General features: G+C 40.0%; 2 protein-coding genes across 6 annotated transcripts in view; one reads left to right on the forward strand and one right to left on the reverse strand.

Moving 5' to 3' along the window:
- Window positions 1-27,938, reverse strand: part of BRF1 (BRF1 RNA polymerase III transcription initiation factor subunit) — a 268,924-nt gene that overhangs the window by 144,589 nt on the left and 96,397 nt on the right. The window contains exons 5-7 of one of the 2 annotated variants that reach the window (XM_050952602.1): window positions 16,475-16,547; window positions 5,999-6,148; window positions 4,231-4,324 (exon numbers count right to left, since the gene is read on the reverse strand). In XM_050952602.1, coding sequence (XP_050808559.1) covers window positions 4,231-4,324; window positions 5,999-6,148; window positions 16,475-16,547 — 317 coding nt within the window. Of the gene's footprint in view, window positions 1-4,230; window positions 4,325-5,998; window positions 6,149-8,602; window positions 9,237-16,474; window positions 16,548-27,938 lie in introns of those variants that run through there. The other variant, XM_050952603.1, reaches the window with a different exon arrangement.
- BTBD6 (BTB domain containing 6) lies at window positions 9,358-14,504 on the forward strand. 4 transcript variants are annotated; one of them, XM_050952623.1, is made up of 6 exons: window positions 9,358-9,757; window positions 10,918-11,133; window positions 11,344-11,647; window positions 12,140-12,230; window positions 12,478-12,596; window positions 12,827-14,504. In XM_050952623.1, exons 3-6 carry the CDS (start codon window positions 11,433-11,435, stop codon window positions 13,857-13,859), a joined length of 1,458 nt encoding a protein of 485 aa, XP_050808580.1. In that variant the 5' UTR covers window positions 9,358-9,757; window positions 10,918-11,133; window positions 11,344-11,432; the 3' UTR covers window positions 13,860-14,504. The 4 variants fall into 4 exon arrangements, with proteins under 4 accessions (XP_050808580.1, XP_050808581.1, XP_050808579.1 ...); XM_050952624.1 differs by lacking the exon at window positions 10,918-11,133; XM_050952622.1 differs by lacking the exon at window positions 9,358-9,757 and having other exon boundaries at window positions 9,767-11,133.

The raw sequence follows: 27,938 nt of genomic DNA on the forward strand, positions 1-27,938 counted from the left end.
AGGAGTCCAGAGTGGCCTTGATGAAGTGTCTATATTAAATGGGTGAGAGGGCAGACTTTTCCATGTTAAGTGGCGACTCAGGGCTTTCATGGTTGCTGTTTGAATCTTGAGGAATGAATGTCCTTTCAGGTGTCAATCATCCAGCAAGAAAAAGACAAATCCCATCTGTAGCCACAGAGTATGTGGCCTTGTTGATGACATCGAGCAATGGTTGAAGAGATGCTTTGGCAACTGTCTGACATCTGTAATAATGGCCTGAAATTGCTCCCTCTAATCCTGAGGCAGGTGATCAATAAAATATGTAAATCTAGAGTAGTTTGTGAAGTCATACTTTGCCATAAAAGCTTGGTAATTGGCTACTCTGAACTGTAGAGAGATCTTGGCTTGATTCTAGTCTCTGGCACCGGACTCAGTGCTTTCGAAGCATAAAGACAGCACCACTCTGTAGGATTTCTCAGTGTGCAACTTCTTGGTCGGTCCCGCAGTTGGTACCGGAAAGAACAGGAGCATCAGCAACATCCTTACCAGGACATGAGGTTGCCTGAGATCCAGACTGCAGGGGTGACCTTCCCCTTTTCTTGTCCCAGGGCTTGGCTACACTCGAAACTTCAAAGCGCTGCCGCGGGAGCGCTCCCGCGGCTCCCGCGGCAGCGCTTTGAAGTGCGAGTGTGGCCGCGGCACCAATGCTGGGAGAGAGCTCTCCCAGCACTGCAGGTACTCCACCTCCCTGTGGGGATTAGCTTGCAGCGCTGGGCGCTAGGACACTGTTTACACTGGCGCTTGCAGCGCTGTAACTTGCTGCGCTCATGGGGGTGTTTTTTCACACCCCTGAGCAAGGAAGTTGCAGCGCTGTAAAGCGCCAGCGTAGCCAAGGCCCCATTCTAGGAAGTCAGGTCTTTTCCTCTTTGAAGGTTTTGACAGTCCCATAAGGCCCTCAGAATCTTTGCTTATCAAAGAATCGAAGGCAGAGGGCCACTCCAGTGTACAGGGGTTTAATTCTGTCCTTCCTCAATTTCCCAGGTCTGCTCTTAAATCCTGAGAAGATCTTACATTTGGTAGGAATGTGGCATGTTTGACAGGATTTGGAGTCTGAGGTCTTGGGAATAGCCCATACTCAAGGCTAGGGATCAACTACCTGAAAGGGGGTTCAAAAGAGGATGGATCTAGACTGTTCTCAGTGGTACCAGATGATAGAACAAGGACTAATGGTCTCAAGTTGCAGTGGGGGAGGTTTAGATTGGATATTAGGAAAAACTTTTTCACTGGGAGGGTGGTGAAGCACTGGAATGGGTTACTTAAGGAGGTGGTGGAATCTCCTTCCTTAGAGGTTTTTAAGGGTCGGGCTTGACAAAGCCCTGGCTGAGGTCCAAGAAGGCAAAAGTGGGTGAGAAAAGAAGGGGGGGCATGCCCCCCCAAAGTGCTGAATATGCTAAATTAACTGCAAATAAAGACAAATAAAGAAAATACTAAGAAAAAATAAAATGTAAGCAAGAGGAGTAGACAGCCACGTGGCTACCAAAAGCGGACACTGTGATGCTCCATCGCAAGCCCCAGGCAGTTGAGAAGGAACTAGAGTGGCGGTGGGTCCACCCCTCTTTATCTACCCTTGTGTCAGGGCACATGGACATCCAGGACACAGGCACGGACCCATGGACACTGCTGACGAGAATCTCCAATCAAGAGCTCATGGGCACAAGCATATCCAAACACGGAGCACCCACAGGTACACTACTCAAAGAATAATGGGTGAATATTTCACAGTTTGGTTACTTTTTACTGAATTTATGGGGAAAAAGTTAGAACTCTCTATAGTCTTCCAGTTATACTCATTTTTTGTTTTCTCATTAATAATTAATTGCGCTGTTAATAACAGAATACCATTTATTTAAATATTTTGGGTGTTTTCTACATTTTCAAATACATTGATTTCAATTACAACACAGAATACAGAGTGTACAGTGCTTACTTCATATTTATTTTTGATTACAAGTGTTTTCACTGTAAAAAAAGAAATAGTATTTTCAATTCACCTAATACAAGTACTGTAATGCAATCTCTTTATCATGAAGATTGATTTTACAAATGTAGAATTATGTACAAAAAATAACTGCATTCAAAATAAAACAATGTAAAACTTTAGAGCCTACAAGTCCACTCAGTCCTATTTCTTGTTCAGCGAATCGCTCAGACAAAGAAGTTGTTTACATTTGCAGGACATAATGCTGCCTGCTTCTTGTTTACTATGTCACCTGAAAGTGAGAACGAGCTTTCTCATGGCATTGTTATAGCCAGCATCACAAGATATTTATGTGCCAGATGCACTCAAGATTCATATGTCCCTTCATGCTCAACCACCATTTCAGGAGACATGCATCCATCCCAATGACTGGTTCTGCTTGATAACAATCCAAAGCAGCGTGAACTGACATGTTCATTTTCATTATCTGAGTCAGATGCCACCAGCAGAAAGTTGATTTTCTTTTTTTGGTGGTTCAGGTTCCGTAGTTTCTGCATCAGAGTGTTGCTCTTTTAAGACTTCTGAAAGCATGCTCCACACCTCGTCCCTCTCAGATTTTGGAAGGCACTTCAGATTCTTAAAGCTTGGGTCGAGTACAACAGCTATCTTTAGAAATCTCACATTTGTGCTTTCTTTGCGTTTTGTCAAATCTGCAGTGAAAGTGTTCTTAAAATGAACAATATGTGCTGGGTCATCATATTAGATTGCTAGAACATGAAATACATGCCAGAATGTGGGTAAAACAAAGCAGGGGATATACAATTCTCCCCCCAGGGAGTTCAGTCACAAATTTAATTAACGCATTATCTTTTTTAACAAATGTGATCAGCTTGGAAGATGTCCTCTGGAATGGTGGCCAAAGCATGAAGGGACATACGAATGTTTAGCATATCTGGCACATAAATACCTTGCAATGGCAACTACAAAAATGCAAGGCAAATGCCTGTTCTCACTTTCAGGTGATGTTATAAATAAGAAGAGGACAGCATTATGTCCTTTAAATGTAAACAAACTTGTTTGTCTTAGAAATTAGCTTAATAAGAAGTAGGACTGAGTGGACTTGCAGGCTCAGAAGTTTTACATTGTTTTGTTTTTGAGTGCAGTTATATAACAAAAAAAAAATCTACATTTGCAAGTTGCACTTCCATAACAAAGACATTGCACTACAGTACTTGTATGAGATCAATTGAAAAATACAATTTCTTTTGTTTATCATTTTTACAGTGCAAATATCTGTAATAAAAAATATACACTTTGATTTCAATTACAACACAGAATACAATACATATGAAAATGTAGAAAAACATCCAAAATATTTAAAACATTTCAATTTGTATTCTATCATTTAACATTGTGATTAAAACTGCAATTAAACATGATTTTTTTATCGCAATTAATTTTTTGTGTTAATTGTGTGAGTTAACTGCGATTAATCAACAGCCCTACTCATTAATGAAAAATGTAAGCAATTATTAGGTCTTCTTTAGATTATGTCCTTCTTTTAATATTTTGATTTCCAATTACTTACCTTGATATGAAGTGTCCAAAAATATTTTTAAAAGAATAGTGTCTTCAAAATTAAAAGACAAAAAGTTACATGGAAAATTTTCGTGTTCAGGTTCTGGTCACAACCACTTGCGACCTTAAATTAAATTGGCACCTTGTTTTACAAGCCTGGTTTTTATTATGCTCAGGCCATAGTTCTATTTCATCATCATCACTGTGCTACTAAAAATACAGGACTCTACAGAAAATTTTACGAATTTTGTAAAGTGGTGTGTATTATCCGTTACAAAAAACCAGGATACACTAGGGACTAAATACTGGGTTAATGCAGTAAACCCACAGCATTCACAGCTTTGCAGATCAATCATTTACTCCACCTGCACAGTTAAGAACACTGCTGACATTTCCGCCACATAAATCCTGTGTGATGTTACCCAAATCACTTAACTCTGCCTCAATTTCCCCAACTGTAAAATGGTGATTATGCTTCTTACTCACCTTTGTAAAGCACTTTGAGGATCTGGAGTTGGAAAATGCTATACAAATAGCAAGAAATGTTACTTAAAGTTGACCTGCAAACCAAGTTTTTACTTTCATAGTTCCTGGAATTTCTACAAAGAAAAATAATCAATTTCTCTCTCACCTGCATAAACTTACTACTCTTCAGTATCTTAAGTAAAAGATTAAAACAGTAAAACTCCACTGACCTTTTCCTTAACGTTGACTCACAAACCTTGACCACTCTGATAACCTCTTTAACAGTACGTCGGAAATCATGCATTCTTGCTGCCACTAGAAGAGCTAGAGAATGAGCAGAGAAAGTCAGTGACAAAGGTATTTAAGCAAAGCAAAGCAAAGGAAAGAAGAAACCACTGAGCCATACAAGTGTACTCTATCTCTGTTCTCAACTTCAGTTAAAGAACAGCAAATGCTAACGTTCAGATGTATACTTGAATTCAGGTGATTACATTGAATTGTACAAACTTTGCTTCCCACTCAATAAAATTAAGCCGGCTAAATGTGTTGTGCAAAATTCTGTGCTTTGGTTGGGTTTTACAGCCAAAGTGAGCTACTCAAATATAACACAAAAGAACGTAATTTTTTTCCAATAGCAATCTGGTCTTCATCAATAAATTGCTCTCCTAGAACCTTTACTAGAAGCCAAAAATAAGATACAGAACCCATCCAGGTAGTTGTCAGCACCAGCAAAAGATTATTTCCTATTATTACTATTTGTATTTTGGTAGTACCCAAAGGCTTATGGAATCGGGACTCCATGGTATTAAATGATATACCAATGCAGAGGACAACATGATCCCAGTCCTAAAAAGTTTACACTCAGATTTGAAACACGACACAAAACCAAGTGTCACAGACAGTAAAAGAGAGGGTGAGAGTACCAAGAAGACCATGTGGATCACATCTGTGCGTTCTGCGTTATTGCAAAAATACTTTCTTTTACATATGTACTCACTTAAAATTTGCAAATAATGCAAAGAGTTCAGATAATCTATGCAACCAAACAAGCTTCTTGATACCCTCACCATATCAGCTATCCCTTACTCAACCTAACCTCAGAGGGGTAGCCGTGTTAGTCTGGATCTGTAAAAGCAGCAAAGAATCCTGTGGCACCTTATAGACTAACAGATGGTTTTGGAGCATGAGCTTTCGTGGGTGAATACCCACTTCCTCAGATGCATCCCACGGAGGAAGTGGGTATTCACGCACGAAAGCTCATGCTCCAAAAACGTCTGTTAGTCTAGAAGGTGCCACAGCATTCTTTGCTGCTTCAACCTAACCTAAGTTGCTGGGTTTTTTTTGTAGGTATTAGAGCATAAATGGATCTCCTGCAGAGAAGTGTGAAGGAGGAAAAGGTAGCATTCTTATCGATTAGTTCAGGGAGGGCACTTCATGCATGAGAGGCAGCATAAAAAAATGCATGAAGATATTTGTTGGAAAAGAGGAGAAAAGGTAAGTCAAAGTTAGTATCACTGGCAAGTTAGAGGGGATGGGAACTATGCAATGGGGAATAAAAGTCATTAAGAAAGCAGGGGCAGGTTAATGAATGGCTTCAAAGGTGAGGACAAAAAGCTTGAATTTGCAGAGCCAGTAGAGGGATTTCAGGTGAGAAGGAGTGACATGGGCAGAGCAATAGGCAAGGAAGACAATCTTAGCAACTGTATTTTGCAGATATTAGAGTGAGTGATAGGATACCAGAGAGAAGGGTAGAGTAAACAAGATGCAAGAACATGAGGGCCTGGAACAAAAATCTTAGCATGCTTTGGATGAAGAAGTTGCTGGATCTGAACATGGTTCCGCACGTTTAGGGCATAAGAGCAAAGGGCATCTAATAACTTCTCAGCTAAGAGATGAAAAGTCACCATCTGTGGCTAAACCCCAAAACAGAGCCTTTTTTATATAGCACATCAGATTGGCACTTTGTGCACTGAACAATTTACACAAGATTTTATCTACCTGCTCCACAGAGCCCCGATGGCCGGCGTCCTGTGTGCATCCAGTCTCTTTTCATCCTCTGTAATAATCTTAGAGCTGTCATTGATACCTTCTGGTTCTTATCTCCAAATTCTAGCATGTGTGCAAAACGAGGAATATATAAACATGGATCTGCAACATAATAAGATACAATTATTTCTAATCTTGACTTTTAGCTTTTGAAACATGCACCTAGAACAAGTCTACCACAGACATCCCATGGTTGATTTGCTATGTATCTCAGTAACAAAAAACTCTTACAACAAAAAAAATGGAGACTGGATCCTTTGACCTGGTTATTCTTTAGAAGCACTTTTTTAACCTCTGTACCAATTAGCAGCTAACACACTAATCCTTTTTTGCTTTACAGTTCAACATTTTTAAAGTATCACCATGGTGTACTCCACATATACAGTACTTTTAGGCCACAGTTCTGCAATGACTTGTGCATGTGCCTAACTTTATGCATATGATGGACATTAATGGGTGACTCCACACGTGTTAACTCAAGCATTTGCAGGACTGAGGGATAATTTAGATTCAAACTTTTTAACATTCACCGATATAGTAACATATATACTAACTTATGTGTCTCCGTACCTGATTGTAAATTACTCTTTGAAATGCAATTAATCTGTTTAAGAATAAAATATTACTACCAAAAGTCTACACATCTCCAAATTTAACCAGCTACAGTTCCTTAATCAAAATTCCATATTCACAGAGTCATACTCCAGCAATACAAAAAGTTTATCAGGCACACCGGAGCAGATCTTCAGCTGGTGTAAAATGTCATTGACTTCAATGGAGCTAAAATAATTTACACCAAATGAGTATCTGCCCCTCTGTGTATAAGATAGTTTCAATTTTTGGTGTTCTCATCTATAGACTAATAGAACAGCAAAAAGCTGTCTGTATGGGTGGCTGGTTTACCTAAACCAACTTCTAGTTTATCAAAAAGAATCTTTTAAAAGCTATGCTTTATACTTGTTTACTCTCTTTTTCCGGGGTATCAATTTCTCATTTCCTGGCAGTCTCTTATCACTTGATCCAAAATCTATGGGGTATGGTAAACTGTTAACTATTACACTCAACTCAATTTCCTTAGCTGATTCCCCATTTGGGCACTTCAACTGATAAAGATGGTATTTCTGCTGAAAACATTCATTTAAATAGTCTTACAGATTTGCAATTAATCAAACCAGTTACATTTTACTACTAAGTTCAAACAATGGATATCCTGTTGCCAATTTCAATGAGCAAGATTGTACTACACACCGGCAGACTCCCCAGCCTTTCCATTTAAAAGACTGCATATTTTACTTTAAAGCAAAAACTTCCAAACATAAGTATTTCTCAGAAATAATTTTGAAATTACAAAATGGAATCAACTAGTAAAAATGATTATAAATAAAACAATAGAAATATTAACTCTCTAAAGGCAATTAGTAAGGAAACAGAATCATTTCCATTGTTCTCCAGTCATCATCCATATCACATCTAACATCAGAGATGCCTATTTAACTTAATGTATTTTAAGGTGTCTATCACCAAAAAGTAACTGGATTGTCTGAAAGAATATACCAGGGAAATCTACCTTCAAATCCTTCAGTTAAAAAAAAAAACACCGCCAGCTCTATAAAGTTCTTTCAAAACTATGGTCTCATTTTAAAAAAAACTCCATATTTAACAAAAAACTTTTCAACTCATAATCCAGCAAAACATAATGACCCTTTAAAGTGAAAACTCATTTCTCTACCTTTTTACATTTTCCAATTTCCATTTTACATTATTCCAAAACACCAAATACGTTACGGTAAATGAGCTGACTATTTCAAAATCTTCTCAAGTTCACTTGGCAGGGTTCATACAAAAGGGCTCAACTTCAATGGGAGCCGAGGCCATTCAGCACCTCAAAGTCAAGGCCTCAAATGAGGGGAGGAATTTATTATTACTTTAAATTCTTCAAAGCTTTTTTTCGCTATAATTTCTATGAACTGACGAACATTTGCATTGTAGCTTTTCAGGAAATTCTGCTGGCATTCATGCCCACAGATCATTTGACAGAAACAAGTTTGTGCTACACATTATTAATTTACATCTTTAAACTAACAAAACAATTGGACTCTTGAAAAGTAGTAAATGCAAATGACAAACAAAAATAAAAAATGAAAAGAAGCTCTCCACCAACCGGCAGACTGTAAATGGCTGCAATGCAATATTAAGAGTATAAGAATTAAATGTAGGTCTAGGATGAATGTAAAACCAACTGCTTAACTGGATGCAAACAAGCTGACACATTTTTTAAAAGTTAAGTTAAAAGCAGAATACTGTGGTTCTTTCACTCATTTTAAATAAATGCATAGATACTGCAGACAGCTCCAGGCCGGCAGAACTCTGCTCCCATACAGAGCCCTATTGACTTCAGGGAAATTCCATGCATTTGCAAGGGCCATTCTGAGCCGAACGGCTTGCAGGATCAGGGTGAAAGCTAGTAGTTATGTTTATTTATGCTACTACTCAATGTGCACTCAGAAAGAACGTCACTCTTCAGAAAGTTTCCAATATCCTTCCTTCCTATCCTACCTTTGTCGTGACACCTCTGCTTTCAATAGTATCCATCAAAATAGATAAATGTCTGGGTGAAAAACGAGGTGGCCACAAAATTTCAAAATCATCATTATGAGCAAGAAAGCAAGAATCACTGGATCATATAAAACAAGACAGGGCATAAATGTGCGGTGTGTGAATAGTTACTGTAATACAGTACGCTTCAGGAGGTTAATAACAGGCCTTGTTCAGAAATGACTGCTCCTCTATCACCCCCTACAAAAGACCCACAGAAAATACGGCAAAACTATAATCCAGCAAAACGCTAGAAATCAAACTCAGAGGTGATGGCAATAGTGGTGCAAGTTACACACTGGTAAACAGAGATTCATCAGGAGCAAGAGCGTAAAACCCCAAGGTGCAGAAGGATGATGGGTGGGGCTGTCGCTGGGGAAACAACCAACAGGTTTGTGGGTTTAAGATAAAGCCCAACAGTCAGGAGCAGCGCCAGGGTTTTTGGCGCCCTAGGTGGGAGTCCTTTCGCACTCCCGGTCGTTGGTGGCAATTCTGTGGCGGGGGGGTCCTTCCGTGCTCCAGGTCTTTGGGGCACTTCCGCGCTCTGGGTCTTCTGCAGCAATTCTGCGGCGGGTCCTTCACTCGCTCCTGGACCTGCCACCGAAGGACCCCACCACCACCGAGTTGCCGCCCTCCCAAATCCTGGCGCGGTCACCTAAATGAAAGCGCCTAAATGAAAGCCAACAGTTGCCTTTCCTGCTACAACCCCCCCTTACACTATCTGTATGTGTGCAGGATACTCCAGCTTCCGGAATGTAGCCCAAGTGTCTGCTGCAGTGCTGACTTGCATCCTGACTATCCCTCACTGTTTTTACCAGCGGGACAACTTAGTTTTAAAAGTCTGTGCTCTTGCTGCTCCGAAAAGTTCAAACCCTGGAGGGAGAAGGGGCCTGACAGCAAGCAACTTTGCGCGAAAGGCGGCTGCAGAAAGCCTTGGGGCGCCCTCCCTCGGTCCGGTTGGGAACGACTGGCTGCACAGAAACACGATCTCAGACCCAGCCCCCTCCCGTCTTCCCAACCATTTCCATAATCATGGCTTCTGACTCCACGGAGCAGCCTGCGGTGCAAACTTTCCCAGCTCGGTGTGGGCGAAGGGACGCCTGGTGAGGGTAGCAGGTACAGTGACTCCGACTTTTTGGGTGGTCTAGGGCAGGCTGGGTCTCTGCAGAGCTCCCCCGCTGCTGGGCAGCAGCTACGTCCCAAACTGCAGTGCTGCTGTGCCTCTGCGTGGCATTTCTGCCTTGCCTGCTAGGGCTCCCACTCTGCAACATGTCAGACTGGCTCGTATGCTGCAAGTAATGCCCGGGATCGGGAAGCAAACAACAGCCTCGCAGGCTCTATGTGCACGGGTTTGGGGGGAGGAGGGAGGCTTTCAGGAAGAAAAGTCGCTCCGATCGCCAGCTCTGCCCCCATCTGTTTACTGCCTTCCTGATTCACCTTGGCTCAGCATCAGAGCCCGAGTCAAGCCAAGCTGAGCGCTGCTCTCGGGAGGGGGAGACGCTGCAGCTGGGGGCTCTCTCGGGGAAGTTGAGCGCAGACTGCGGATCGCCCGTGGGGCTGGGTTTACTTCTGCAGAGGGCTGAGAGAAGTTGGCGGGGTAAGTCCCCATTGCACCGGGGCTGGGGGGTTGCTAGTGTGAGGTTCCCCCCGCCTCTGGGGGTGAATTTGAGGCATCGGTACATTTGGCTCCGTTGCAGCCTTTCCTGGGCGGTGGATTTTGGCTCCCTGTAATTTTCCCAAGCGGCTGGGGGGGGAGCGAGCTGGTGAGTAGGAGGGAGCGGAGAAGAATGACATATTGTCTGGGAAGGGAGGGAGGGAGCCCGGCCTCCCCATTGGAGCAGGCGGGCGTGACGCGCGGGGCCGCGGCTGGCTATTTGAGGCAGGAGGCGGAGGGAAGCGGACACACACACGGAGGGGGCAGCGCACAGGCGGGAGGACACGGGCGCCCGGCCCCGCTGCAGAACCACAACCAGGCAGGGAGGCGGCCCCAAGGGCAGCGCCCGCTCATCGCCGGGGAGACGTGCCGAGCGGCCCTGGCCTTTCGGACGCACGGTCGCTGCGCGGGGCGCGGACCCAAACACCGGCCCCGGGGGCATCTGCTCAGAGCAGGACTGAATCTGGGAAAGTTTCGTTCCGCGGGCAGCGCGGCGGGATTTACAGCGGCCGCCTCCCCTCCCGTGCGGAGGAATCACACGGCGTGGACTGGAGACCGCAGGCAGGGTTTGTTCGGCCCTTGGATAAAAACCGGGGCTGGGAACTTGCTGGTCTCTCTGCAGATGTTTAACCCTTGCCCGGAAGAAGGATCCGAGTCGCCTTTCAAAGAGGATCCAGTGGTTGGCGGCAGCTCAGCGCGGGCTGGGCTTTAACTCTTGGAGGCTTTGTGGATTGACTCTGCTGCTCCTCCTTTTGGGGAAACTCTTTGCCTGTATCCCTCCTGGGGTCTTCCTTTGCAATCCTGCCTGTGGTCTTGAGGCTGGGACCTTCAAGCAAAGGTGAGCACTGGCACTCGTTCACTACGGCACCATTCTGCTCCCTAGAAAAGGTGCTGAGGGCTTTTGAGCAAAAGCTGCAGTTTAAAATCATAAGTATCCAGGTAGTGGGACTTGACTTTAGAATAGCTGTCCTCTTGCTCATGCCACTGCCCCATGGCTGCCTCAATGGCAGGATCATGAAGTGTTTGACTTTCTTTCTTCTGCTTCCAGAGACCTTAAAGAAGTCCAAAAAGAGTGTGAGGTCCAACGGCAAGGTGCCAGCATGCTATGAAATAGTGCCCCTGTCCCTAAAGAAGAAGATGGCTGCAGAGCTTTACCCTGCCAGCGCTAACACCAATATTGCAAACAGTAATAACGCTGCTGCTGCTGCCACTGTTGCTGCCAATAGCAAGAAAAACGCCCTTCAGCTTCAGCAGAGTGCCCAGCCGCCGCCACCACCACAACTGCAAAACCTGAACAACAACAATTTGGAGAGCTCCAACTGGCAATCCTTCCACCCCACCCTGCGGGAGAGGTAAGAGCCAGCCCAGCCACAGTGCACAGAATTTGGGCAGTCCTTGCCCCCCCACCCTGCAGGAGAACTACAGGGCAGGAGCCATTCCCACAGCCATCCCCCTTCTGTGGCAAAGGCAGGGAACATGGGTTGTTTAGCAATGAGCAGCCCTGCCATCCCAGATTGGGTGGGAGGAGAAGGTGTGGCTCCCCAAGCCAAAAAAACAGCGAGTTCTGGCAGTCACAGGCCCCCTGCAATCAGGGGAGTTCAAGTATTGCAACTGCATATTGGCCACATTCTGCCCTCAACTCACTTGTGCAGCCACCTACTCCACAGTAAAAGAAAGTATCCTGCTGTGTCCCACTGCACAAGGGGATGCCAAGCTGTAGCAAGGGGATGAAGCAGACACGTACTGAAACCAGGTCTCTATTTATGTAGCATTAGGTTGCATTGTGGCATCAGGTGATAAACTTGGCAAATCTAATTTGGTTTCTCCTTTCCTGTTACTTTCAGGAACGCATTGATGTTCAATAACGAACTTATGGCTGATGTACATTTTATCGTAGGCCCCCTGGGGGCATCAAAGAAAGTTCCTGCCCATAAGGTTTGTGCAGCTTTTTTTTTTTTTTAAACACTTCTGCTAGGGTAGTGGAGTTACACTTGTCTAATTATGATATTTTGTCTTATCTCCAAAGAAATACCTTTATATATCTTAATTATAATGGGACAGTTTAAGGGATTTGTTTGAATTGAAGTTTCTAAGTTTCCCCCAGTATCTCTTCTATCAGCTAGTATATTTAATTACTACAGCTATGTACTAAAGACATACTTTTGTTTGTTTTTTTTAACAGTATGTTTTGGCAGTTGGTAGCTCTGTCTTCTATGCTATGTTTTATGGTGATCTTGCAGAGGTCAGATCTGAAATCCATATACCAGATGTGGAACCTGCAGCCTTTCTAATCTTATTAAAGTAAGTGGTCATTACAAGTCCGCACATCCTGTGGAGAGACTAAAAGTGGTTTATAAATATCTTTAAAATCTTTTAAATGGCACCTAGGCGCATACATATATTATGCTTTATTCAACATTTGTCAGCACATTTAATAATGTCAAATTGCTACTTGTCAGTTATGACAATGGTAGCTTAATCTCTCACGGCTTATGTCGCTTTTAAAAATACTTGTTTTTTATTCTGTTTAGGTATATGTATAGTGATGAGATTGACCTGGAAGCTGACACAGTGCTTGCTACTCTGTATGCTGCCAAGAAGTATATCGTCCCAGCCTTAGCAAAGGCTTGCGTCAATTTTCTGGAGACTAGTTTAGAGGCTAAAAATGCTTGTGTTCTGCTGTCTCAGAGCAGACTCTTTGAGGAGCCAGAATTGACGCAGCGCTGCTGGGAAGTAATTGATGCTCAAGCAGAAATGGCATTGAAGTCAGAAGGCTTCTGTGAAATTGATCAACAAACATTAGAGATCATTGTAACCAGGGAAGCACTAAACACTAAGGAGGTGGTAGTTTTTGAGGCTGTTCTTAATTGGGCAGAGGCTGAATGCAAAAGACAAGGGCTACCAATTACACCAAGGAACAAGAGGAATGTATTAGGAAAAGCTTTATATTTGGTGCGGATTCCAACTATGACTTTGGAGGAGTTTGCCAATGGAGCTGCTCAGTCTGACATCCTTACCCTTGAGGAAACGCATAATATATTCTTGTGGTATACAGCTGCAAATAAACCCAAGCTAGAATTTCCACTGACAAAAAGAAAAGGACTTGTACCTCAAAGATGCCATCGATTTCAATCCTCTGCATATCGTAGTAACCAATGGAGGTACAGAGGTCGCTGTGACAGTATTCAATTTGCTGTAGATAAAAGGATATTCATAGCCGGACTAGGCTTGTATGGGTCAAGCTGTGGTAAAGCTGAATACAGCGTCAAAATTGAACTTAAGCGTCTAGGAATTGTTCTTGCTCAAAATCTGACAAAGTTCACCTCTGATGGATCCAGTAATACTTTCTCTGTGTGGTTTGAACACCCTGTGCAGGTTGAGCAAGACACATTTTACAATGTAAGTGCCATTCTTGATGGCAATGAACTTAGTTATTTTGGGCAAGAGGGAATGACTGAAGTACAATGTGGAAAAGTAACATTCCAATTCCAGTGCTCCTCAGATAGTACCAATGGAACTGGAGTACAAGGAGGACAAATACCTGAACTCATTTTCTATGCATGATGCATTTCACTTTGATTGTATTCCACACTAAAGGATGTTTTGATTACTACAAAACTCTACAGCAGTGTGGAATGTTACACTACTTACTTATCTATTACATCCAGCTATCAAAATAAGTGAAGGAATGCTCTTGAATTTAATCTTATTTTATTTATTCATAAGATATTTGACTTAATTAAAACTGCAACATGCAGAAAAATGTTAATTCTGCACGTATTGTGCATTTATTTTGTATATAGATAACTAACTTGCAGACTGCAGCTGATTCAAGCAGGATGTTCTAAACTAGAGCAATTTATGAATCTGTGAAATAGAAAACATTTTTACTTGCCCTAAAACCTGTGTACTTGATCATTGCTGATTTTATGGCTACTGTCCATGTTAATATATCTGTAGTACAGTTTAGTGGTGGGACTCCTAAGAAAATGATAAACAGAACATTCAGACTACTGTGTTTGTCTATAAAAGGCATAACTATCAGCACAAATATAGAGATTGCTTTGCAAGGTAACTAAAGCTCTCCACAAACAGGCAGACTATACCGTTTCTTCCCTTCTCTGAGGTAATGTATAAGGAAGCACCATCTTCTTAAACTTCCGTGATAAAGCAGAAGGGTTTGAGCGACAGTAAAGTGATTTAAAAACATATCCTAAGCTTTTATTTGAAACCTTACAAGCTTTCATTCAGATTAAGTTCTCTACAGCTACTGCATTTGCTCTTTGTGGAGTTAGGGAAGCTTTAGATTAAACTGACATCTGTCCCATTTTCAAGTAAGTTGCAACAGACTGGCCTAATGTCTAGGCCCTTTTCTACACACAGTTAAAAACAGATTTGTTAAATTGGTACAGAAACTGTGTGTGGACTAAGATAATTAGAAACCAATGTATGAAGTAAAAACTTTGACTCTTTTTTTATATAGATTTGGTAAAAGTTACAGTACTAAGCCCCATTTAAATGCACCTTTAAATTTGTGGTGTTTTTTTTTTAATATATCTCTATATATTAAAAAAATCCACTGAAGGAGCAAAGAACTGAAATATATCAATAATTAAACTGCCCAAATTCAGACGCTAGCTTGAGAGAGATACAGTCTGGTAAAAATAATCTTAAATAGTACATTTAAAATTCCTTCTGAGGGAGGAAGCCATCTAAACAGGCTGCACACCCAGAGCACCCTCTTTGCTTTTTTCTACAGCTGACGGGTGAAATAATTCCTCAAAAGTATTTTATCACTTATTTACACCTGTTGAGCAAATCTGAGGATACAGATCACAGAAATGACTGAAGTAGCTTTTTCTATCAGAGATTAGGGCAGCTGAAAATATTTACTGTGTACTATAAGCAGTACCCTTTTCTCATCCTTTTAGCAGTGACCTTGGAAAAATTACAGAACAGAGATTAGAGATTTTTTTCCTGGTGTAAAAAGTACCAGTAATATTTAGTTTAAAACCTTCTTTGTTTTCCAGCCACGTATTGACTGGCTGCTGTAACATAATTCAATTCAAATACAAACTATAATACAGGACTTCTAGTTCTGTCTTTAGAAACTGCAGTGCAAAATACTGAGAGTGCTGGATTTCCACTGCAAAAATCAGAGGGAGAATATTCTTTTCATCAAGTATTAAGATATGCAGAGTGAACTGGCCCTGTGACTTGGCTGATAGCTGTGTATTGTCACATGATACCTGGACTCCATGATCACTGAACTCAATAATTGGACAGGTGATGCTTAGTTTCCAGGGAGAGCAATGTTCTCAAGTGCTCCTCAATAGCTACCCATAAGTAGACTGAAGTTGCCTGTTCGTTGATGATAAAATCTCTCAGTCCATCGATGCAGATTAAAAGCTGTTAAGAGTTTGAAGAAATACTAGACAAAAGAGGAGGGTGACAGTCACGTGATGTCCTTTTGGACCAATCCCTTTAACTGTAGTTAGCAAGGTTTTCTGTGGCTCACAGTCTGCCAGGCTTGACAAAGTACTGAAATGTAACATGCATACACTGCTGTCTGGAGCGGCTACTACAAAAAGCAGATTTTAATATATGTTAACCTGTTTTCATACAACATAACCTGTGGTTATTTCAACCGCCACTTTTTTAAAAAAATAGCTTAAGCAAACTGCTTACTAACATTCTCTCCAAATAAAGCTCATTTTCCATACATCCTCTTGTATTTCAAGTGCAGACAGCAGCAGCTTCAGGTAAATTTACACAGTAAATTTAGCAAATACTTAACATTGTGTCTTATTTGGTTGAACTGAAATATGACAGGTCTGTACAAGCTTGTAGATAAGCATCTCTCTTTCTCTAGTCAATCCATACTCTCATTAAGGCTTACACTATTCATATACTAAGAGGCAGAGAATGACATATTTAACTGGAAAAGAAAACAGTCAAGCTTACATGCATTCAACAGCAGTCCCACTATTGTGTTCTCTATTTTAAGATGACGTCTTCCGCTCAGTTACAGTCAAATTTTATCCCTAGACTACTCTGAATTTCATTTTAAAACGCCCCTTTAATACTGTACTGTGCAATTTTTTTACCTTTTTAAAAGCAATTGTGAAACTATGGTAAAGTATACTCAAGTACTGAAAGCCAACTCTTAAAACAAATACCTATAGCTGGAGCATTTATGCAGAGCTCTCTGGCCAGCAGAAGGAATGTTTTTCCCAGCACATAGACATTCACCTATTAAAGACAGAAAACATTAAAAAAGTAGTACTCCATTACACAGAGATGAAAATCCACCTCTGAAACATCAAGCAAATTGCTTTGGTTAAAATAAAAATCATCCAGATATTTTAAAGTGAAAGTAATCATTTGATACAATCGGATTTATAGATCATGGAGATAAGCGAAATTCTTATTAAAAGATCTATGAAAAGTTAAAGCTGTTACACAAGCCAAAACAGAAAACATTAAAAACACTGCACTACTTTGCAACAGGTTGCCTGTTATGCTTTTCAGCGGGCCCCATTTTGTCCTGGAGTACTCGGGCAATTCTGAGTTTGTAGCTCAAAACCTTGCAGTTTTATGTATTCATACATAATTGTTACATTAAACTACAACTCTGCAGTGGCACTCTCTGCACTAACTTGCAGGTTTTGTTATGTGAAATTTTAGCTTTGTTTAATCATGTAAAGTGGTATAATTAGAATTACAAGCACAAACAAAACTACTTTTCCACCCAGGGAGGGAGTGGCACTCAGTTCTCTAAGGATTTTTGCCTTCCCTCATTTTTCAATTACTATCCTCAGTTCAACATACTGTTTTTTAACCTATAAATCCCTCAGTGATTAGGAGACCTGCTTACCAGAAAGACTGCCTCTCTCACAGTGATTAAACTGCCACAGTTGAGCTCAACAAAGGTGTGCGAGCTGAGGCTTCCTTAATATAAAAGGGGGAGCTGCTAGCATGGCATTTTATGTGAGGGGTTCTCAGTTTTGGGACAGACACCCCAACCCGAGTCCACCAGACCTCAAATTTGTTGACTTTCCATGCACACTGTAAAGCTCATGTTTTTTCCCTTCTCTAAGGCCACTGAGGAGACTGTAGGCTCAGGAGATATTTATGGGCAGCCCTTTGTTTATATTCCTATAATGATTTTTAATTTATGGACTAGGCACTTAGTCATATTCCAAAAGTTAAATAAAATAATGTATTAAGTCGTGCCTTTCTGGCCTTATGAGAGGTCTGGATGTTGTTATGCTTCAGTTCCAAATTGACTGTGGGTGTTCCTACATGAGCACACTGTGGCCCCAAGACATAAATACAGGTCAAAGTTAAGAGACTCAAATTCAGACCTCTGACACGATACTGAAAAAACAGTCTTTTTTTTTTTTTATTTACGTAGTCTATGTTTTAGTGGTTTTATGCAGGAGAAGTGTCCCTCCTCCATGCAAAGTGAAGCTGGTTAGTAGAGAATGAAGTATACACCGGGGCTATTTAAACACATCAAACAAGCTTACGGAAGCATGATGAGGCTGCAGGCCTCTTGTTAACAAATATACTCATTCTGCATCAAAAGCTATTAAAAAAAAGTCAAGTCATCCAATTTGAAGTGAACTTCCTTCATCAAAGTATTTTCATGTAGCCTTATCCCCTTGTTCAGGATGGGTAAGTGATAGGAGATTTTTCTGTACTTTAAGATTTTTTTTTTAATTTAAAAAACCATTACAAGAATCTCCAAGGCTGTCAGTCATCTTCAAAGAGAGCATTCACTCTATCACTCAAATGTAGATGGGTAATCTTTCACTTAGTATATTTAGTGGAATGTGCTGAATCTTTCTCTTACACAACCTCCATATATGACCAACAGTGAGACAAGACTAGCAGGTAGATAGATAACTGTACTGTTATCTGTAGGGCTATGGAGAAAGGATGGTACAACTTAACCCCAGAGAGGAAGTGACCAAAATTGAAATGTGTCCCCTGAATCAAGATTAGGCTTGATGGGTATCAAGGTACAGATATATATATATAGATACCCAATATCTAGCATTTCCTGTAGAATTTGACACTGTATGGTTTATTTCCTTTTTGTGAGCCATGAAGATAGAACAATTTTTACTAAAGCAAAACTACACAATGTTTCCAAGGGGGTCTCGCTTCCAATGATTTGGGTTCTCTCAATGCACTGCAGTTTGTTTTGACAAACTACTAAGAAGATTTAAAAGGGTTTTTTCCACATTGTAGTTTGAGCCTCTTAGTTGGCTGACCTGGGATTATAAATCTTAAACCTCATCATTTAGAAATCTGACCTGAAAGAAGGATTTATTATACGAGTCAATAAAGTTACTCCATTAGAGCCAACCACATATCATTTTTCTGTCCCAGGCCTCACTGACTCACCCAGTTCTTTAATTTAGTCTAGAAAAATACAAACCAACAGATGAAAATATTCATCTTCTCCTGTCTTTTTTCTTCTTTTTGGCAGAAGGCTCAAATACCTCCTTGTCCCCATTTGATCACATAATTGCAGACAATACTATTAACACTCCTCCTCAGGAAAATTTTCCATAAAAACATCAATTACAAAGTAAGTAAGTACCAATAGGCATAAAGACAGTTTCCCATGGTGAAGTCCTACTAGTCAAGGGTTGCAGGGTTGGGGGTCACATTAAGTTTTCAGCAGAGCCAAGTGCACAGTCAAACTGCCATATCACTGATTCTATCATCCATTCCTGAGTCCAGCTAAAGTGTCCAGATCTAGGACCTACCTGAAACAAATCTAAATCTAACCTGCTTCTTACTTCACCCGCATCACGCACAGTACAATGACTGATCTCAAGGTGCAGAAAGCTTGTCCACACAAGACACTTGCTAAACTCAAAGTAGAAATTGTACTTCAGGGAATTTCTGCTCTAAGATCCTAAGTGCAATCATTTTCAGGGTTTGGTTACCATTGATTCAGAGAGGAAGTCAGAAAGCACGTACGCTATCCAGTGGATTGCGTGTTATATTCATTTTTTTCATAGAGCTCATACATTTTTAATGCTAGTGTAAAAGTCACAGAAAGAATATGCAATAAAAAATTTGCTCGCTCTCTCTTGGCAAGCCAGTACAAATACTTTTGGAATGATCAAATATTCACAGGTACTGGGGCATTTGTCTTTTTATATATATTGGAAATTAAAGAGCCCACAAGGCTAACCAAGCAATCAATAAAAGACATGTCATTTAAGGACCTCTGGTGGTGATAATTTAAGAGGGCTCTGCCACATTTTTTTTTTAATCTCTATTATTAATCCAAGGTGGTGATATTACAGCTTAAATAATTTTTAAAATCTAGTTTCACATTCACCATTTGCATTTATTTATAATTTTTAGATTTCACTCAATTTAGAAAATTAGAACAATTCATTTACAGGTGTGTTTCACTTCCTGGTTCTCCTGCACTAGTACAATTTTTTGTAAGGGTCTACAACCTTACAGGGAAATGTTTAAATTCCTTTTCTCCAATCCCCACTCTAGCTAAATTCCCCAACTTTAGAAAACTATGATAGCATTTGTATGTCTAAACCTCTTATTTTACAAGCATCTTAATTCTGGTGATAGAAGAAAGATTATCCATTAAAAAAAGATGCATCTAGTGTGGGTTTCAATGGTCTTACTGTACTGCTCCCATTTGTCAGAAAACTAAGGCTGAATACTGCAAATCTAAATGATATGGTCCCACTCCCTCTTTCAAAATCCAGGGATCAAACTGGAAAAAAAATAAATGGTCTTCTCCTAAATTCTGCCCACTCAAAGACCCCAAACAAGATGCCATTCACAGTAGATGGTGCAGAGCTTCACAAAATGATTGTTCATGTTTGTATGCTTTGATCAGCCATAAAATAGCTATTTAAATCATCATTACGCTTCAGAGTCACTGTCCCAGTCACCTAATCTCTCTCTCAGAGATGTTGTTTCAGGGCATCTGCAGACTTAGACATCACTGCATCACACTCAGTTCACCTTTACAAGGTTCTCTTTACAACCACACACACCAGACTCTACATTTTTAAAAAGTGAAATCATAGATTCTACAGTACAAAAAAGGCAGATAAAAACAATCTGCTTGCCAAGCCACTATGAACTAATCCTTTTGATCCTTATTTTCTTAACAAGGATCATATCTTATCAAGTTGTTCTTCCTTATCAACAACCTGTTGAATTATTCCTTACGATATGGTATTTACATATGCCCACTCTGCTGTAGCTAGATGGCCTCCAAAGATTTAGTTTCACCTTTGTAGGAGATCCTCCTACCTGTGGAAGGTCTAGTTAAATATACTCTACATTTCAGATTCTAAAGTTCTCCAAAAGGTGTGGACTTAATCAGTTCTCATTCTTTAGACCTCAGATGTTTTAAGGTGACACCTTCATAGAAGAAAAGAAATCATGTCACCCTTCAATTTTCTTTTCATTATTTCCTTTTTCACATCATGTCTGAATGTCCACGTTCATAACAATCCACATATATATTTCAGTTTTTGTGGACAAGAACAGTGGTCTACTTACCACTGACAAGCGAGTTGAACAGGTCATCAATCTAAAGCATGCTACAGTTTGAAAAATCTCCACAGAAAGATATTTGTAATCTGAAATTCACAAGGTTGTTAGATTCACTACACCTCCTTGAAGATAACAGCTGACCAGAGTGTCTAAGACAAAAGGTGCCTAATCTTTGAACCAATGACTTAGATAAATTTATTTAACAATGGTTAATTTCCAGAGAGGCTCGTCAAGATCAACATAAGACAATCCAGTGAAATATTGAGTATATTGACAGTGGCCTAGGTTATCTTCTTTTCAGAAGGACCAAGAACTGGACAGTCCGAATTCAAAGCATCTATGGATGCTTGCCTAAATAACAAAGGAAGCATGAAAAGCAAATTACTATTTAAGGACAGTGTCTATTGTTTGAGGAAGATGTACCTGAAGTTATTTGGCTCATTACTATTAACATTTATACAGTGGGGACTAAAGACCACATCCAGGATGTCTAAATTAAATCAATCAATACATAAATTTGTACTGAGGTAATGGAAGCAAATTCAGTCAACCTGGACGTGTCATGAAATGAGTAAAAAGTATTACTATAGAAAGTCAGCAACTAAATATTCTCTCCAAAGGTTTCAAGACTTAATATTAAATGTTCTGTTATCCAGATCAGTAAGCTGAAGCTTTTCATTCTTTGGACCATAACAGCCAGAATACTTTATTTAACCCAAAGAAGAAAAAAGATCCACAACATCACAATCTTACACCAATGAAAGCTTGCTCGTTTCTGATTCAAAGAATGACAGACGTGAATCCACTTCTCTTTCAATCAGTCAAATCAAAATTAACTTAATGAAGTGCCTTTTTTTTAATCTTGTGCTGAAAAGCACTTCCTCAATCCAAGTCCTCAGAAGAAAGAATCTACTTCTGAGTAATTCTGTTTGCTGTATTACTATTATTCTCCTGTCCTACAACAAAACTGTATGGTAAGACATATAAGCAAAGAGATTAAAAAATAATAATTCAAGGCCTGTATAAAGGAATCAGCCAGTCCACTTTTATATAAGTAAACAAACTTCAAGAGGAAATAGTAAGTAGTAATAAAGATCAACATAAGAAGGAAAATATCACTTGAGAGAACAACCTTAAGAGAAAGGAATAAGGTTTTATTGATGGTGGAAGCAGAAGACTGCAACAGCATTACCAGCTACTGCACTAGTTTTCCCTTCTTGTATACACTCTTTCCTCATCTGACAACACATCTGTACAGTAGGCAATACCACACAGAGGATCATTATATAATGAGAAGCACCAATATAGCCATATTAAAGAGGAGGTTTTCACTACATAAAATAAAAGATCAAAAGGTAAGGCAGAGAACTGCCAATACCTACTCTGTCTGAGGACTGTTGCAAACACATCTCAAGATCATGATGCTACAGTATAAAAGAGGAGGACCCAGGAACAGACTGGCATTTCCCAGGATTAAAAGGACAGCCTTTTGACACATTGTGAGATCAGAAATCTAGCCGAGTAGTTCTCTCTGGATGAAAGGGAGGAGATGATCCTAAAACTTATGGACAAACCCAAACTGTACAAAAAGTTAAGTTAAAGCTAGACAAGTTTCTCAACCCTTTAAACAGCTAGACAAATGTAATCTATGGGATTAATGGGAACAATGGAAAAGGAAACGAACGCCAGCAAGGCTACCTCAAAAGAAAACTGTACTTGCAAACAGAACAAGAAGAGAACCAAAATTCACTACGTGAAAATAGAAGCAGAGAAGGTTCCCAATCAAAGACCCCTGACTTATCTTCTTTACCAGTTAATGAATATGCAACCCTGTTGCTGGTTGATCAAGTGATTAAAGAGGAGGAGAAAGAATAGCCTCACTCTAGAAGAAGAGCTAGTCAGAACATTTGTGATTAAACATTTTAGTGTCAAAATATGCTGTTCTGTCAAAGCAAAAACATGTTGCGGGGATACACTGATTTTTATGAAGTTGTAGACAGGAAGCCTTTCAGCTGGATTTTGGTCACAGAAGACCCAGCCTGAATTGAAAATGTGACCTCTCTCATCTGAAAACAGATATTTAGGCAATTCCACTTAGCAAAAATGATCAATAGGTTTTGTTCCAATGCAAAATAAAAACAAATTTCAAATGTCTGAAAGTTGTTATGAAATGGAATTGTCATTCTCCAGCCAGCTCTGCTTAGCTGATCAAAGAAAACAGAGCCCTAGTTCTCCAGCTACGTAGGAGTGCATGCCACAGGGGGCAGTTGTGTCTCCCTGTTCCTGGGTTGCCCAGCCTCGGAAGAAGTTAAAGTAGATCCCCTCCAGCTATAACTTACTTACACCACCAGCATGAGGTCTGTAACAGACCTTATGCCAGAGGAAGGTACGCTACTAAAAGTGCAGTTTCTTTAACTTTTAAATGAAGAATGTGGCACCATATCCACTGGTAGCCCTATAAAGGCATCAGAAGGCACTGTGTACTTATGGGCAAGTAGTACAACCCTTTGTGCTAAGAACATGGACTTCAAAAAGCAGATGGTGTAGTCATATCATATGATGATGATAACACTCGTTCCATTCCACTAGTATCTCAGGGGGATATTAAACAGCAGCTACTAAAGTCAGACATTTTTAAAATCAGCAAGTCCAGATAACTTGCATCCAAGAAGCTGGTTGAAGAGCTCGCTAGACCATGAATGTTGATTTTTAATAAGCCTTGGACCACTGGGGAAGTCCAAGAAGACTGGAAGAGAGATAATGTTGTACCAATATTTAAAAAGAGCAAAGAGGATGACCTGGATAATTATAGGCCTGTCAGTCTGACATCAATCCCAAGCAAGATAATGGAGCAGCTGTTATGGGACTCGATTAATAAAGAATTAAAGAAAGGTAATTACTAATGCCAATCAACATGGATTTATGGAAAACAGATCCTGTACAACTAACTTGATATCTTTTTTTAAATGAGATTACAAGTTTGGTTGATAAAGATTATAATGTTGTTTTAATACGCTTAGATTTCTGTACAGAATACATCATCTTGATCAAAAAAATGATACTAAACCATATTTTAATTTTAATCCATATTAAATGGATTAAAGCTGGATAACTCATAGTCTCAAAACGTAAATGTAACATGGAAATATCATTAAGGGATTAGGTTTCTAGTTGGATCCCACACCGATTGGTTCTTGATCCTATGCTATTTAACCTTTTTATCAATGGACTGAAGAAAACATAAAACCATCATAGATAAAGTTTACAGGTGACACAAACCGAGGGAATGATACATAATCAGGGTGACAGGCCACTGATACAGAGCAATCTGGATGGCTTGGTAAATTGGGGGCAGGATAGCACAGAATGCAGGCCATATGTACAGGATGGGAAACGCTATCCTGGGCAGCAGTGAATCTGTACAAGATTGGGAGCGGGAGGGGGAGGGGTTGTTACATAATCAGAGCTCACTGCAACACTATGGCCAAAAGTAGAAGTTATTTTACCTCTGTATTTGGCACTGATGTGACCACTTCTGGAATGCTGTGTCCAGTTCAGGTGTCCACAATTTTAAAAAGCTGCTGATAAATGGGAGAGGGTTCAGAGAAGAGCAAAGATAATGATTAAAAGGAGAAGAAAACATATCTTATCGTGATAAACTCAAGATGATCAATCTATTTAGCTTAATACAAAGAAAGTTAAGGGGTGATTTGATTACAGTCTATACGTATTTACATGGGGGGAAAATACTCGATAATGGGTTCTTCAGTCTGCCACAGAAAGATAAAACATGATCCTCTGGCTGGAAGTTAAAGCTAGACAAATTCACATGGGAAATAAGGTAAACATTTTTAAGTGAGTGTAATTAACCATTGGAACATCACTGGCAATTTTTAAATCAAGATGTGGATGTTTTTCTGAAGATCTGCTCTAGGAATTCTTTGGTGGAAGTTCTATGGCCTGTGTTATACAGGTCAGACTAGATGATCACAATGATCCCTTCTGGTCTTGGAATCTATGAATCTATGGTTTCCCAAAGAACAAAAAGTGATCTATGAGCCCAAAACTTACATCCACATAGCCTTTCAAAAGGGTGAACCCAAGAGAGAATGGGCAACAGTTTAGGGAGGCAGAGCTGAGTCAGGAAAAAACTCATCCATCTTCAAAAAGACATAGCCAGGGACTGAATCTTGAAAGGATGCCAACAATCTACGGCCCGTTCCCACAAAATGGAATGTAATCACAGGCTTTGTAGGCCTCGAAGCAGAACTATCTTCTGCTTCCCTCCCTTCCTCCACCCCCACTTTAATATCTTCACTCTTCCCATGTGCTTTTGTTTTTCTTCTTGGATCTTATCTTCCAAGAAGGATCTACAGAAGAAGAAAAAATGATGAAATAAGTTACATTAAGGGGATGGAAGAATGAGGCTCACTTTATGCTCTCTGTTGAAAAAACAAAAGATCGAGGTAGAAGCGGATGGGGTTCCTTTCTTGACTTTTGGTTGATGTAATTTATCTTCTCTTTTCCTAGTAGTCAGAGGCATAATGGTTACTTTATTGATTTGCTGTCGGATGAAGAGATGAACAATGATAGATATATTAAATAGATGGATGGATGGACTGTCCATCCTAAAGTATTAAGTAATTTACTCAATAACTTATATGAAGAAACTCTACAAGATATTTTGCTTGGCAACATTCTTCAGAAAGAATCCAGACGCCATTCCACCGGCAGGAATTCCACAGGTCCATTGTACCACTAGGAATTATCAGAGAAAACTCAAGAAGAAAATTCTATGGGATCATCCAAGATGCCATCCACCTAAGATCTGCCACGGGCATGTCCTCAAGAGCTGGTCCAATGGTTTATAAGAGAAATTAATATAGTTTATAAGGTTTTGCAATAACTCATTTTTGAGCCTTTCAAATTGTTGTTTTCTTTGATGCACAAAAACAGCAATTTTGTTTCATCACGAAAAACTACTTACCTTTTTTAGTAACAGAGGGGTAGCCATGTTACTCTATATCTGTAAAAGCAGCAAAGAGCCCTTTGGCAGCTTATAGACTAACAGACATACTGGAGAATGAGCTTTCATGGGTGAATACCCAGTTCGTCGGATTCATGCTCCAATACATCTGTTAGTCTATAAGGTATCATAGGGCTCTTTGCTGCTTTTATCTTTTTTACAAGATCAGTTTATACAATCTAAAAAATGGCTTAACTACACAGGTTGACACTTTCTGCCTTGGGAATGTAATAAATGAAATTCTCATACTTTAATGTCATCACTGTCTCAATACTTGGGAATTTTAACAAAGGTATCCTTTGAAAGGAAAAAACTTCAAAGCCATGGCAAAGTACATTAATTTCCCTTTTTTCCCTGGGTACAGTTTTATCAATTTTGCACTAAAGAGGCTGATCTCAGATAGGCTGTGAAGACAGCTTCTATTTACTTGGAAATGTGGGGCGTCAACCTGCCTTTTGGGAGGTCAATGAGAGTTTTGACGTTGACTTCTGTGACAGTGAGAACAGGCTCTTAGCTTCAGCACATTCTTCTGCACCAACCAAGGAATTTTTTCATACACTGGTTGATTTTATTTTAATCCAGTAAGTAGTATGACCCGAGTCAAAAATGTTTAATTTTTAAAAAATAAGTTAAAAAAATAATCAAAACAGGAGAGGAATCAATTAGTAGTATATACTTTTGTGTAACAGATTTGTTGTTTCAGCTAAACACAGGGAACCTAGAAGTTGGTAGACATTAGAAATCAACATAAGAATGGCCATACTGGCTCAGACCAATGGTCCATCTAGCCCAGTAAACTGTGTTCCGACCGTAGCCAATGGCATGTGCTTCAGAGGGAATGAACAGAACAGGCAATCATCAAGTGATCCACCTCTGTCATCCACTCCCAGCTTCTGGCAATCAGAGGCTAGGGACATCCAGAACATGAAGTTGCATCCCTGACCATCCTGGCTAATAGCTACAGATGGACCTATCTTCCAAGAACATATTTAATTCTTTTTTGAACCCCATTATAGTCTTAGCCTTCACAATATCCCGTGGCAACAAATTCTACAGACAGACTGTATGCTGTGTGAAGTACTTCCTTATGTTTCTTTTAAATCTGTTGCCTATTAATTTCATTGGGTGACCCCAGGTTCTTATTGTGTGAAGGGGGTAAACAACACTTCTCTATTCACTTTCTTCAACCATTCATGGTTTTATAGCCCACTCTGATATTCCGCCCTCAGTTGTCTCTTTTCCAAGCTGAAAAGTCCCAGTCTTTTTAATCTCTCTTCATATGAAAGCTATTCCATACCCCTAATCATTTTTGTTGCCCTTCTCTGTACTTTTTCCAATTCTTATACACCTTTTTTGAGATGGGGCAGCCAGTACTGCACACAGTGTTCATGGTATGGGTGCACGATGGATTTATATAGTAGCATTATGATACTTTCTATCTTATCATCTATCCTTTCCTAATGGGTCCTAACATTCTCTTAGCTTTTTTTGATTGCTGCAGCACATTGAACAGATGTTTTCAGTGAACTATCCACAATGGCTCCAAGCTCTCTTTCTTGAATGGTAACAGCTAATTTAGATGCAATCATGTTGTATGTATGGTTGGGATTATGATTTCCAATGTGCATTACTTTGCATTTATCAACATTGAATTTCATCTGCCATTTTGTTGCCAATCACCCAGTTTTGTGAGATCCCTTGCTAACTGTTCACAGTCAGCTTTGGACTTAAACTATTTTGAGTAATTTTGTAGCATCTGCAAACTTTGCCACCTCACTGTTTACCCCTTTTTCTAGATCATTTATGAATATGTTTAATAGCACTGGTCTCAGTACATATCCCTGGGGGACACCACAATTTACCTCTCTCCATTCTGAAAAAGGACCATTTATTCCTACCCTTTGTTTCCTGTCTTTTAACTAGGGCTGCCAATGACTTAAAAAATAATTGCAATTAATCATGAGATTAAAAAAACAGTCATGATTACTCAGTTTTAATCACAGTGTTAATAACAGAATATCAATTGAAATGTATTATAAATATTTTGGGGTGTC

This window comes from Gopherus flavomarginatus, chromosome 5 (genome assembly GCF_025201925.1).
Source record: "Gopherus flavomarginatus isolate rGopFla2 chromosome 5, rGopFla2.mat.asm, whole genome shotgun sequence".
Taxonomy (NCBI): Eukaryota; Metazoa; Chordata; order Testudines; family Testudinidae; genus Gopherus; species Gopherus flavomarginatus.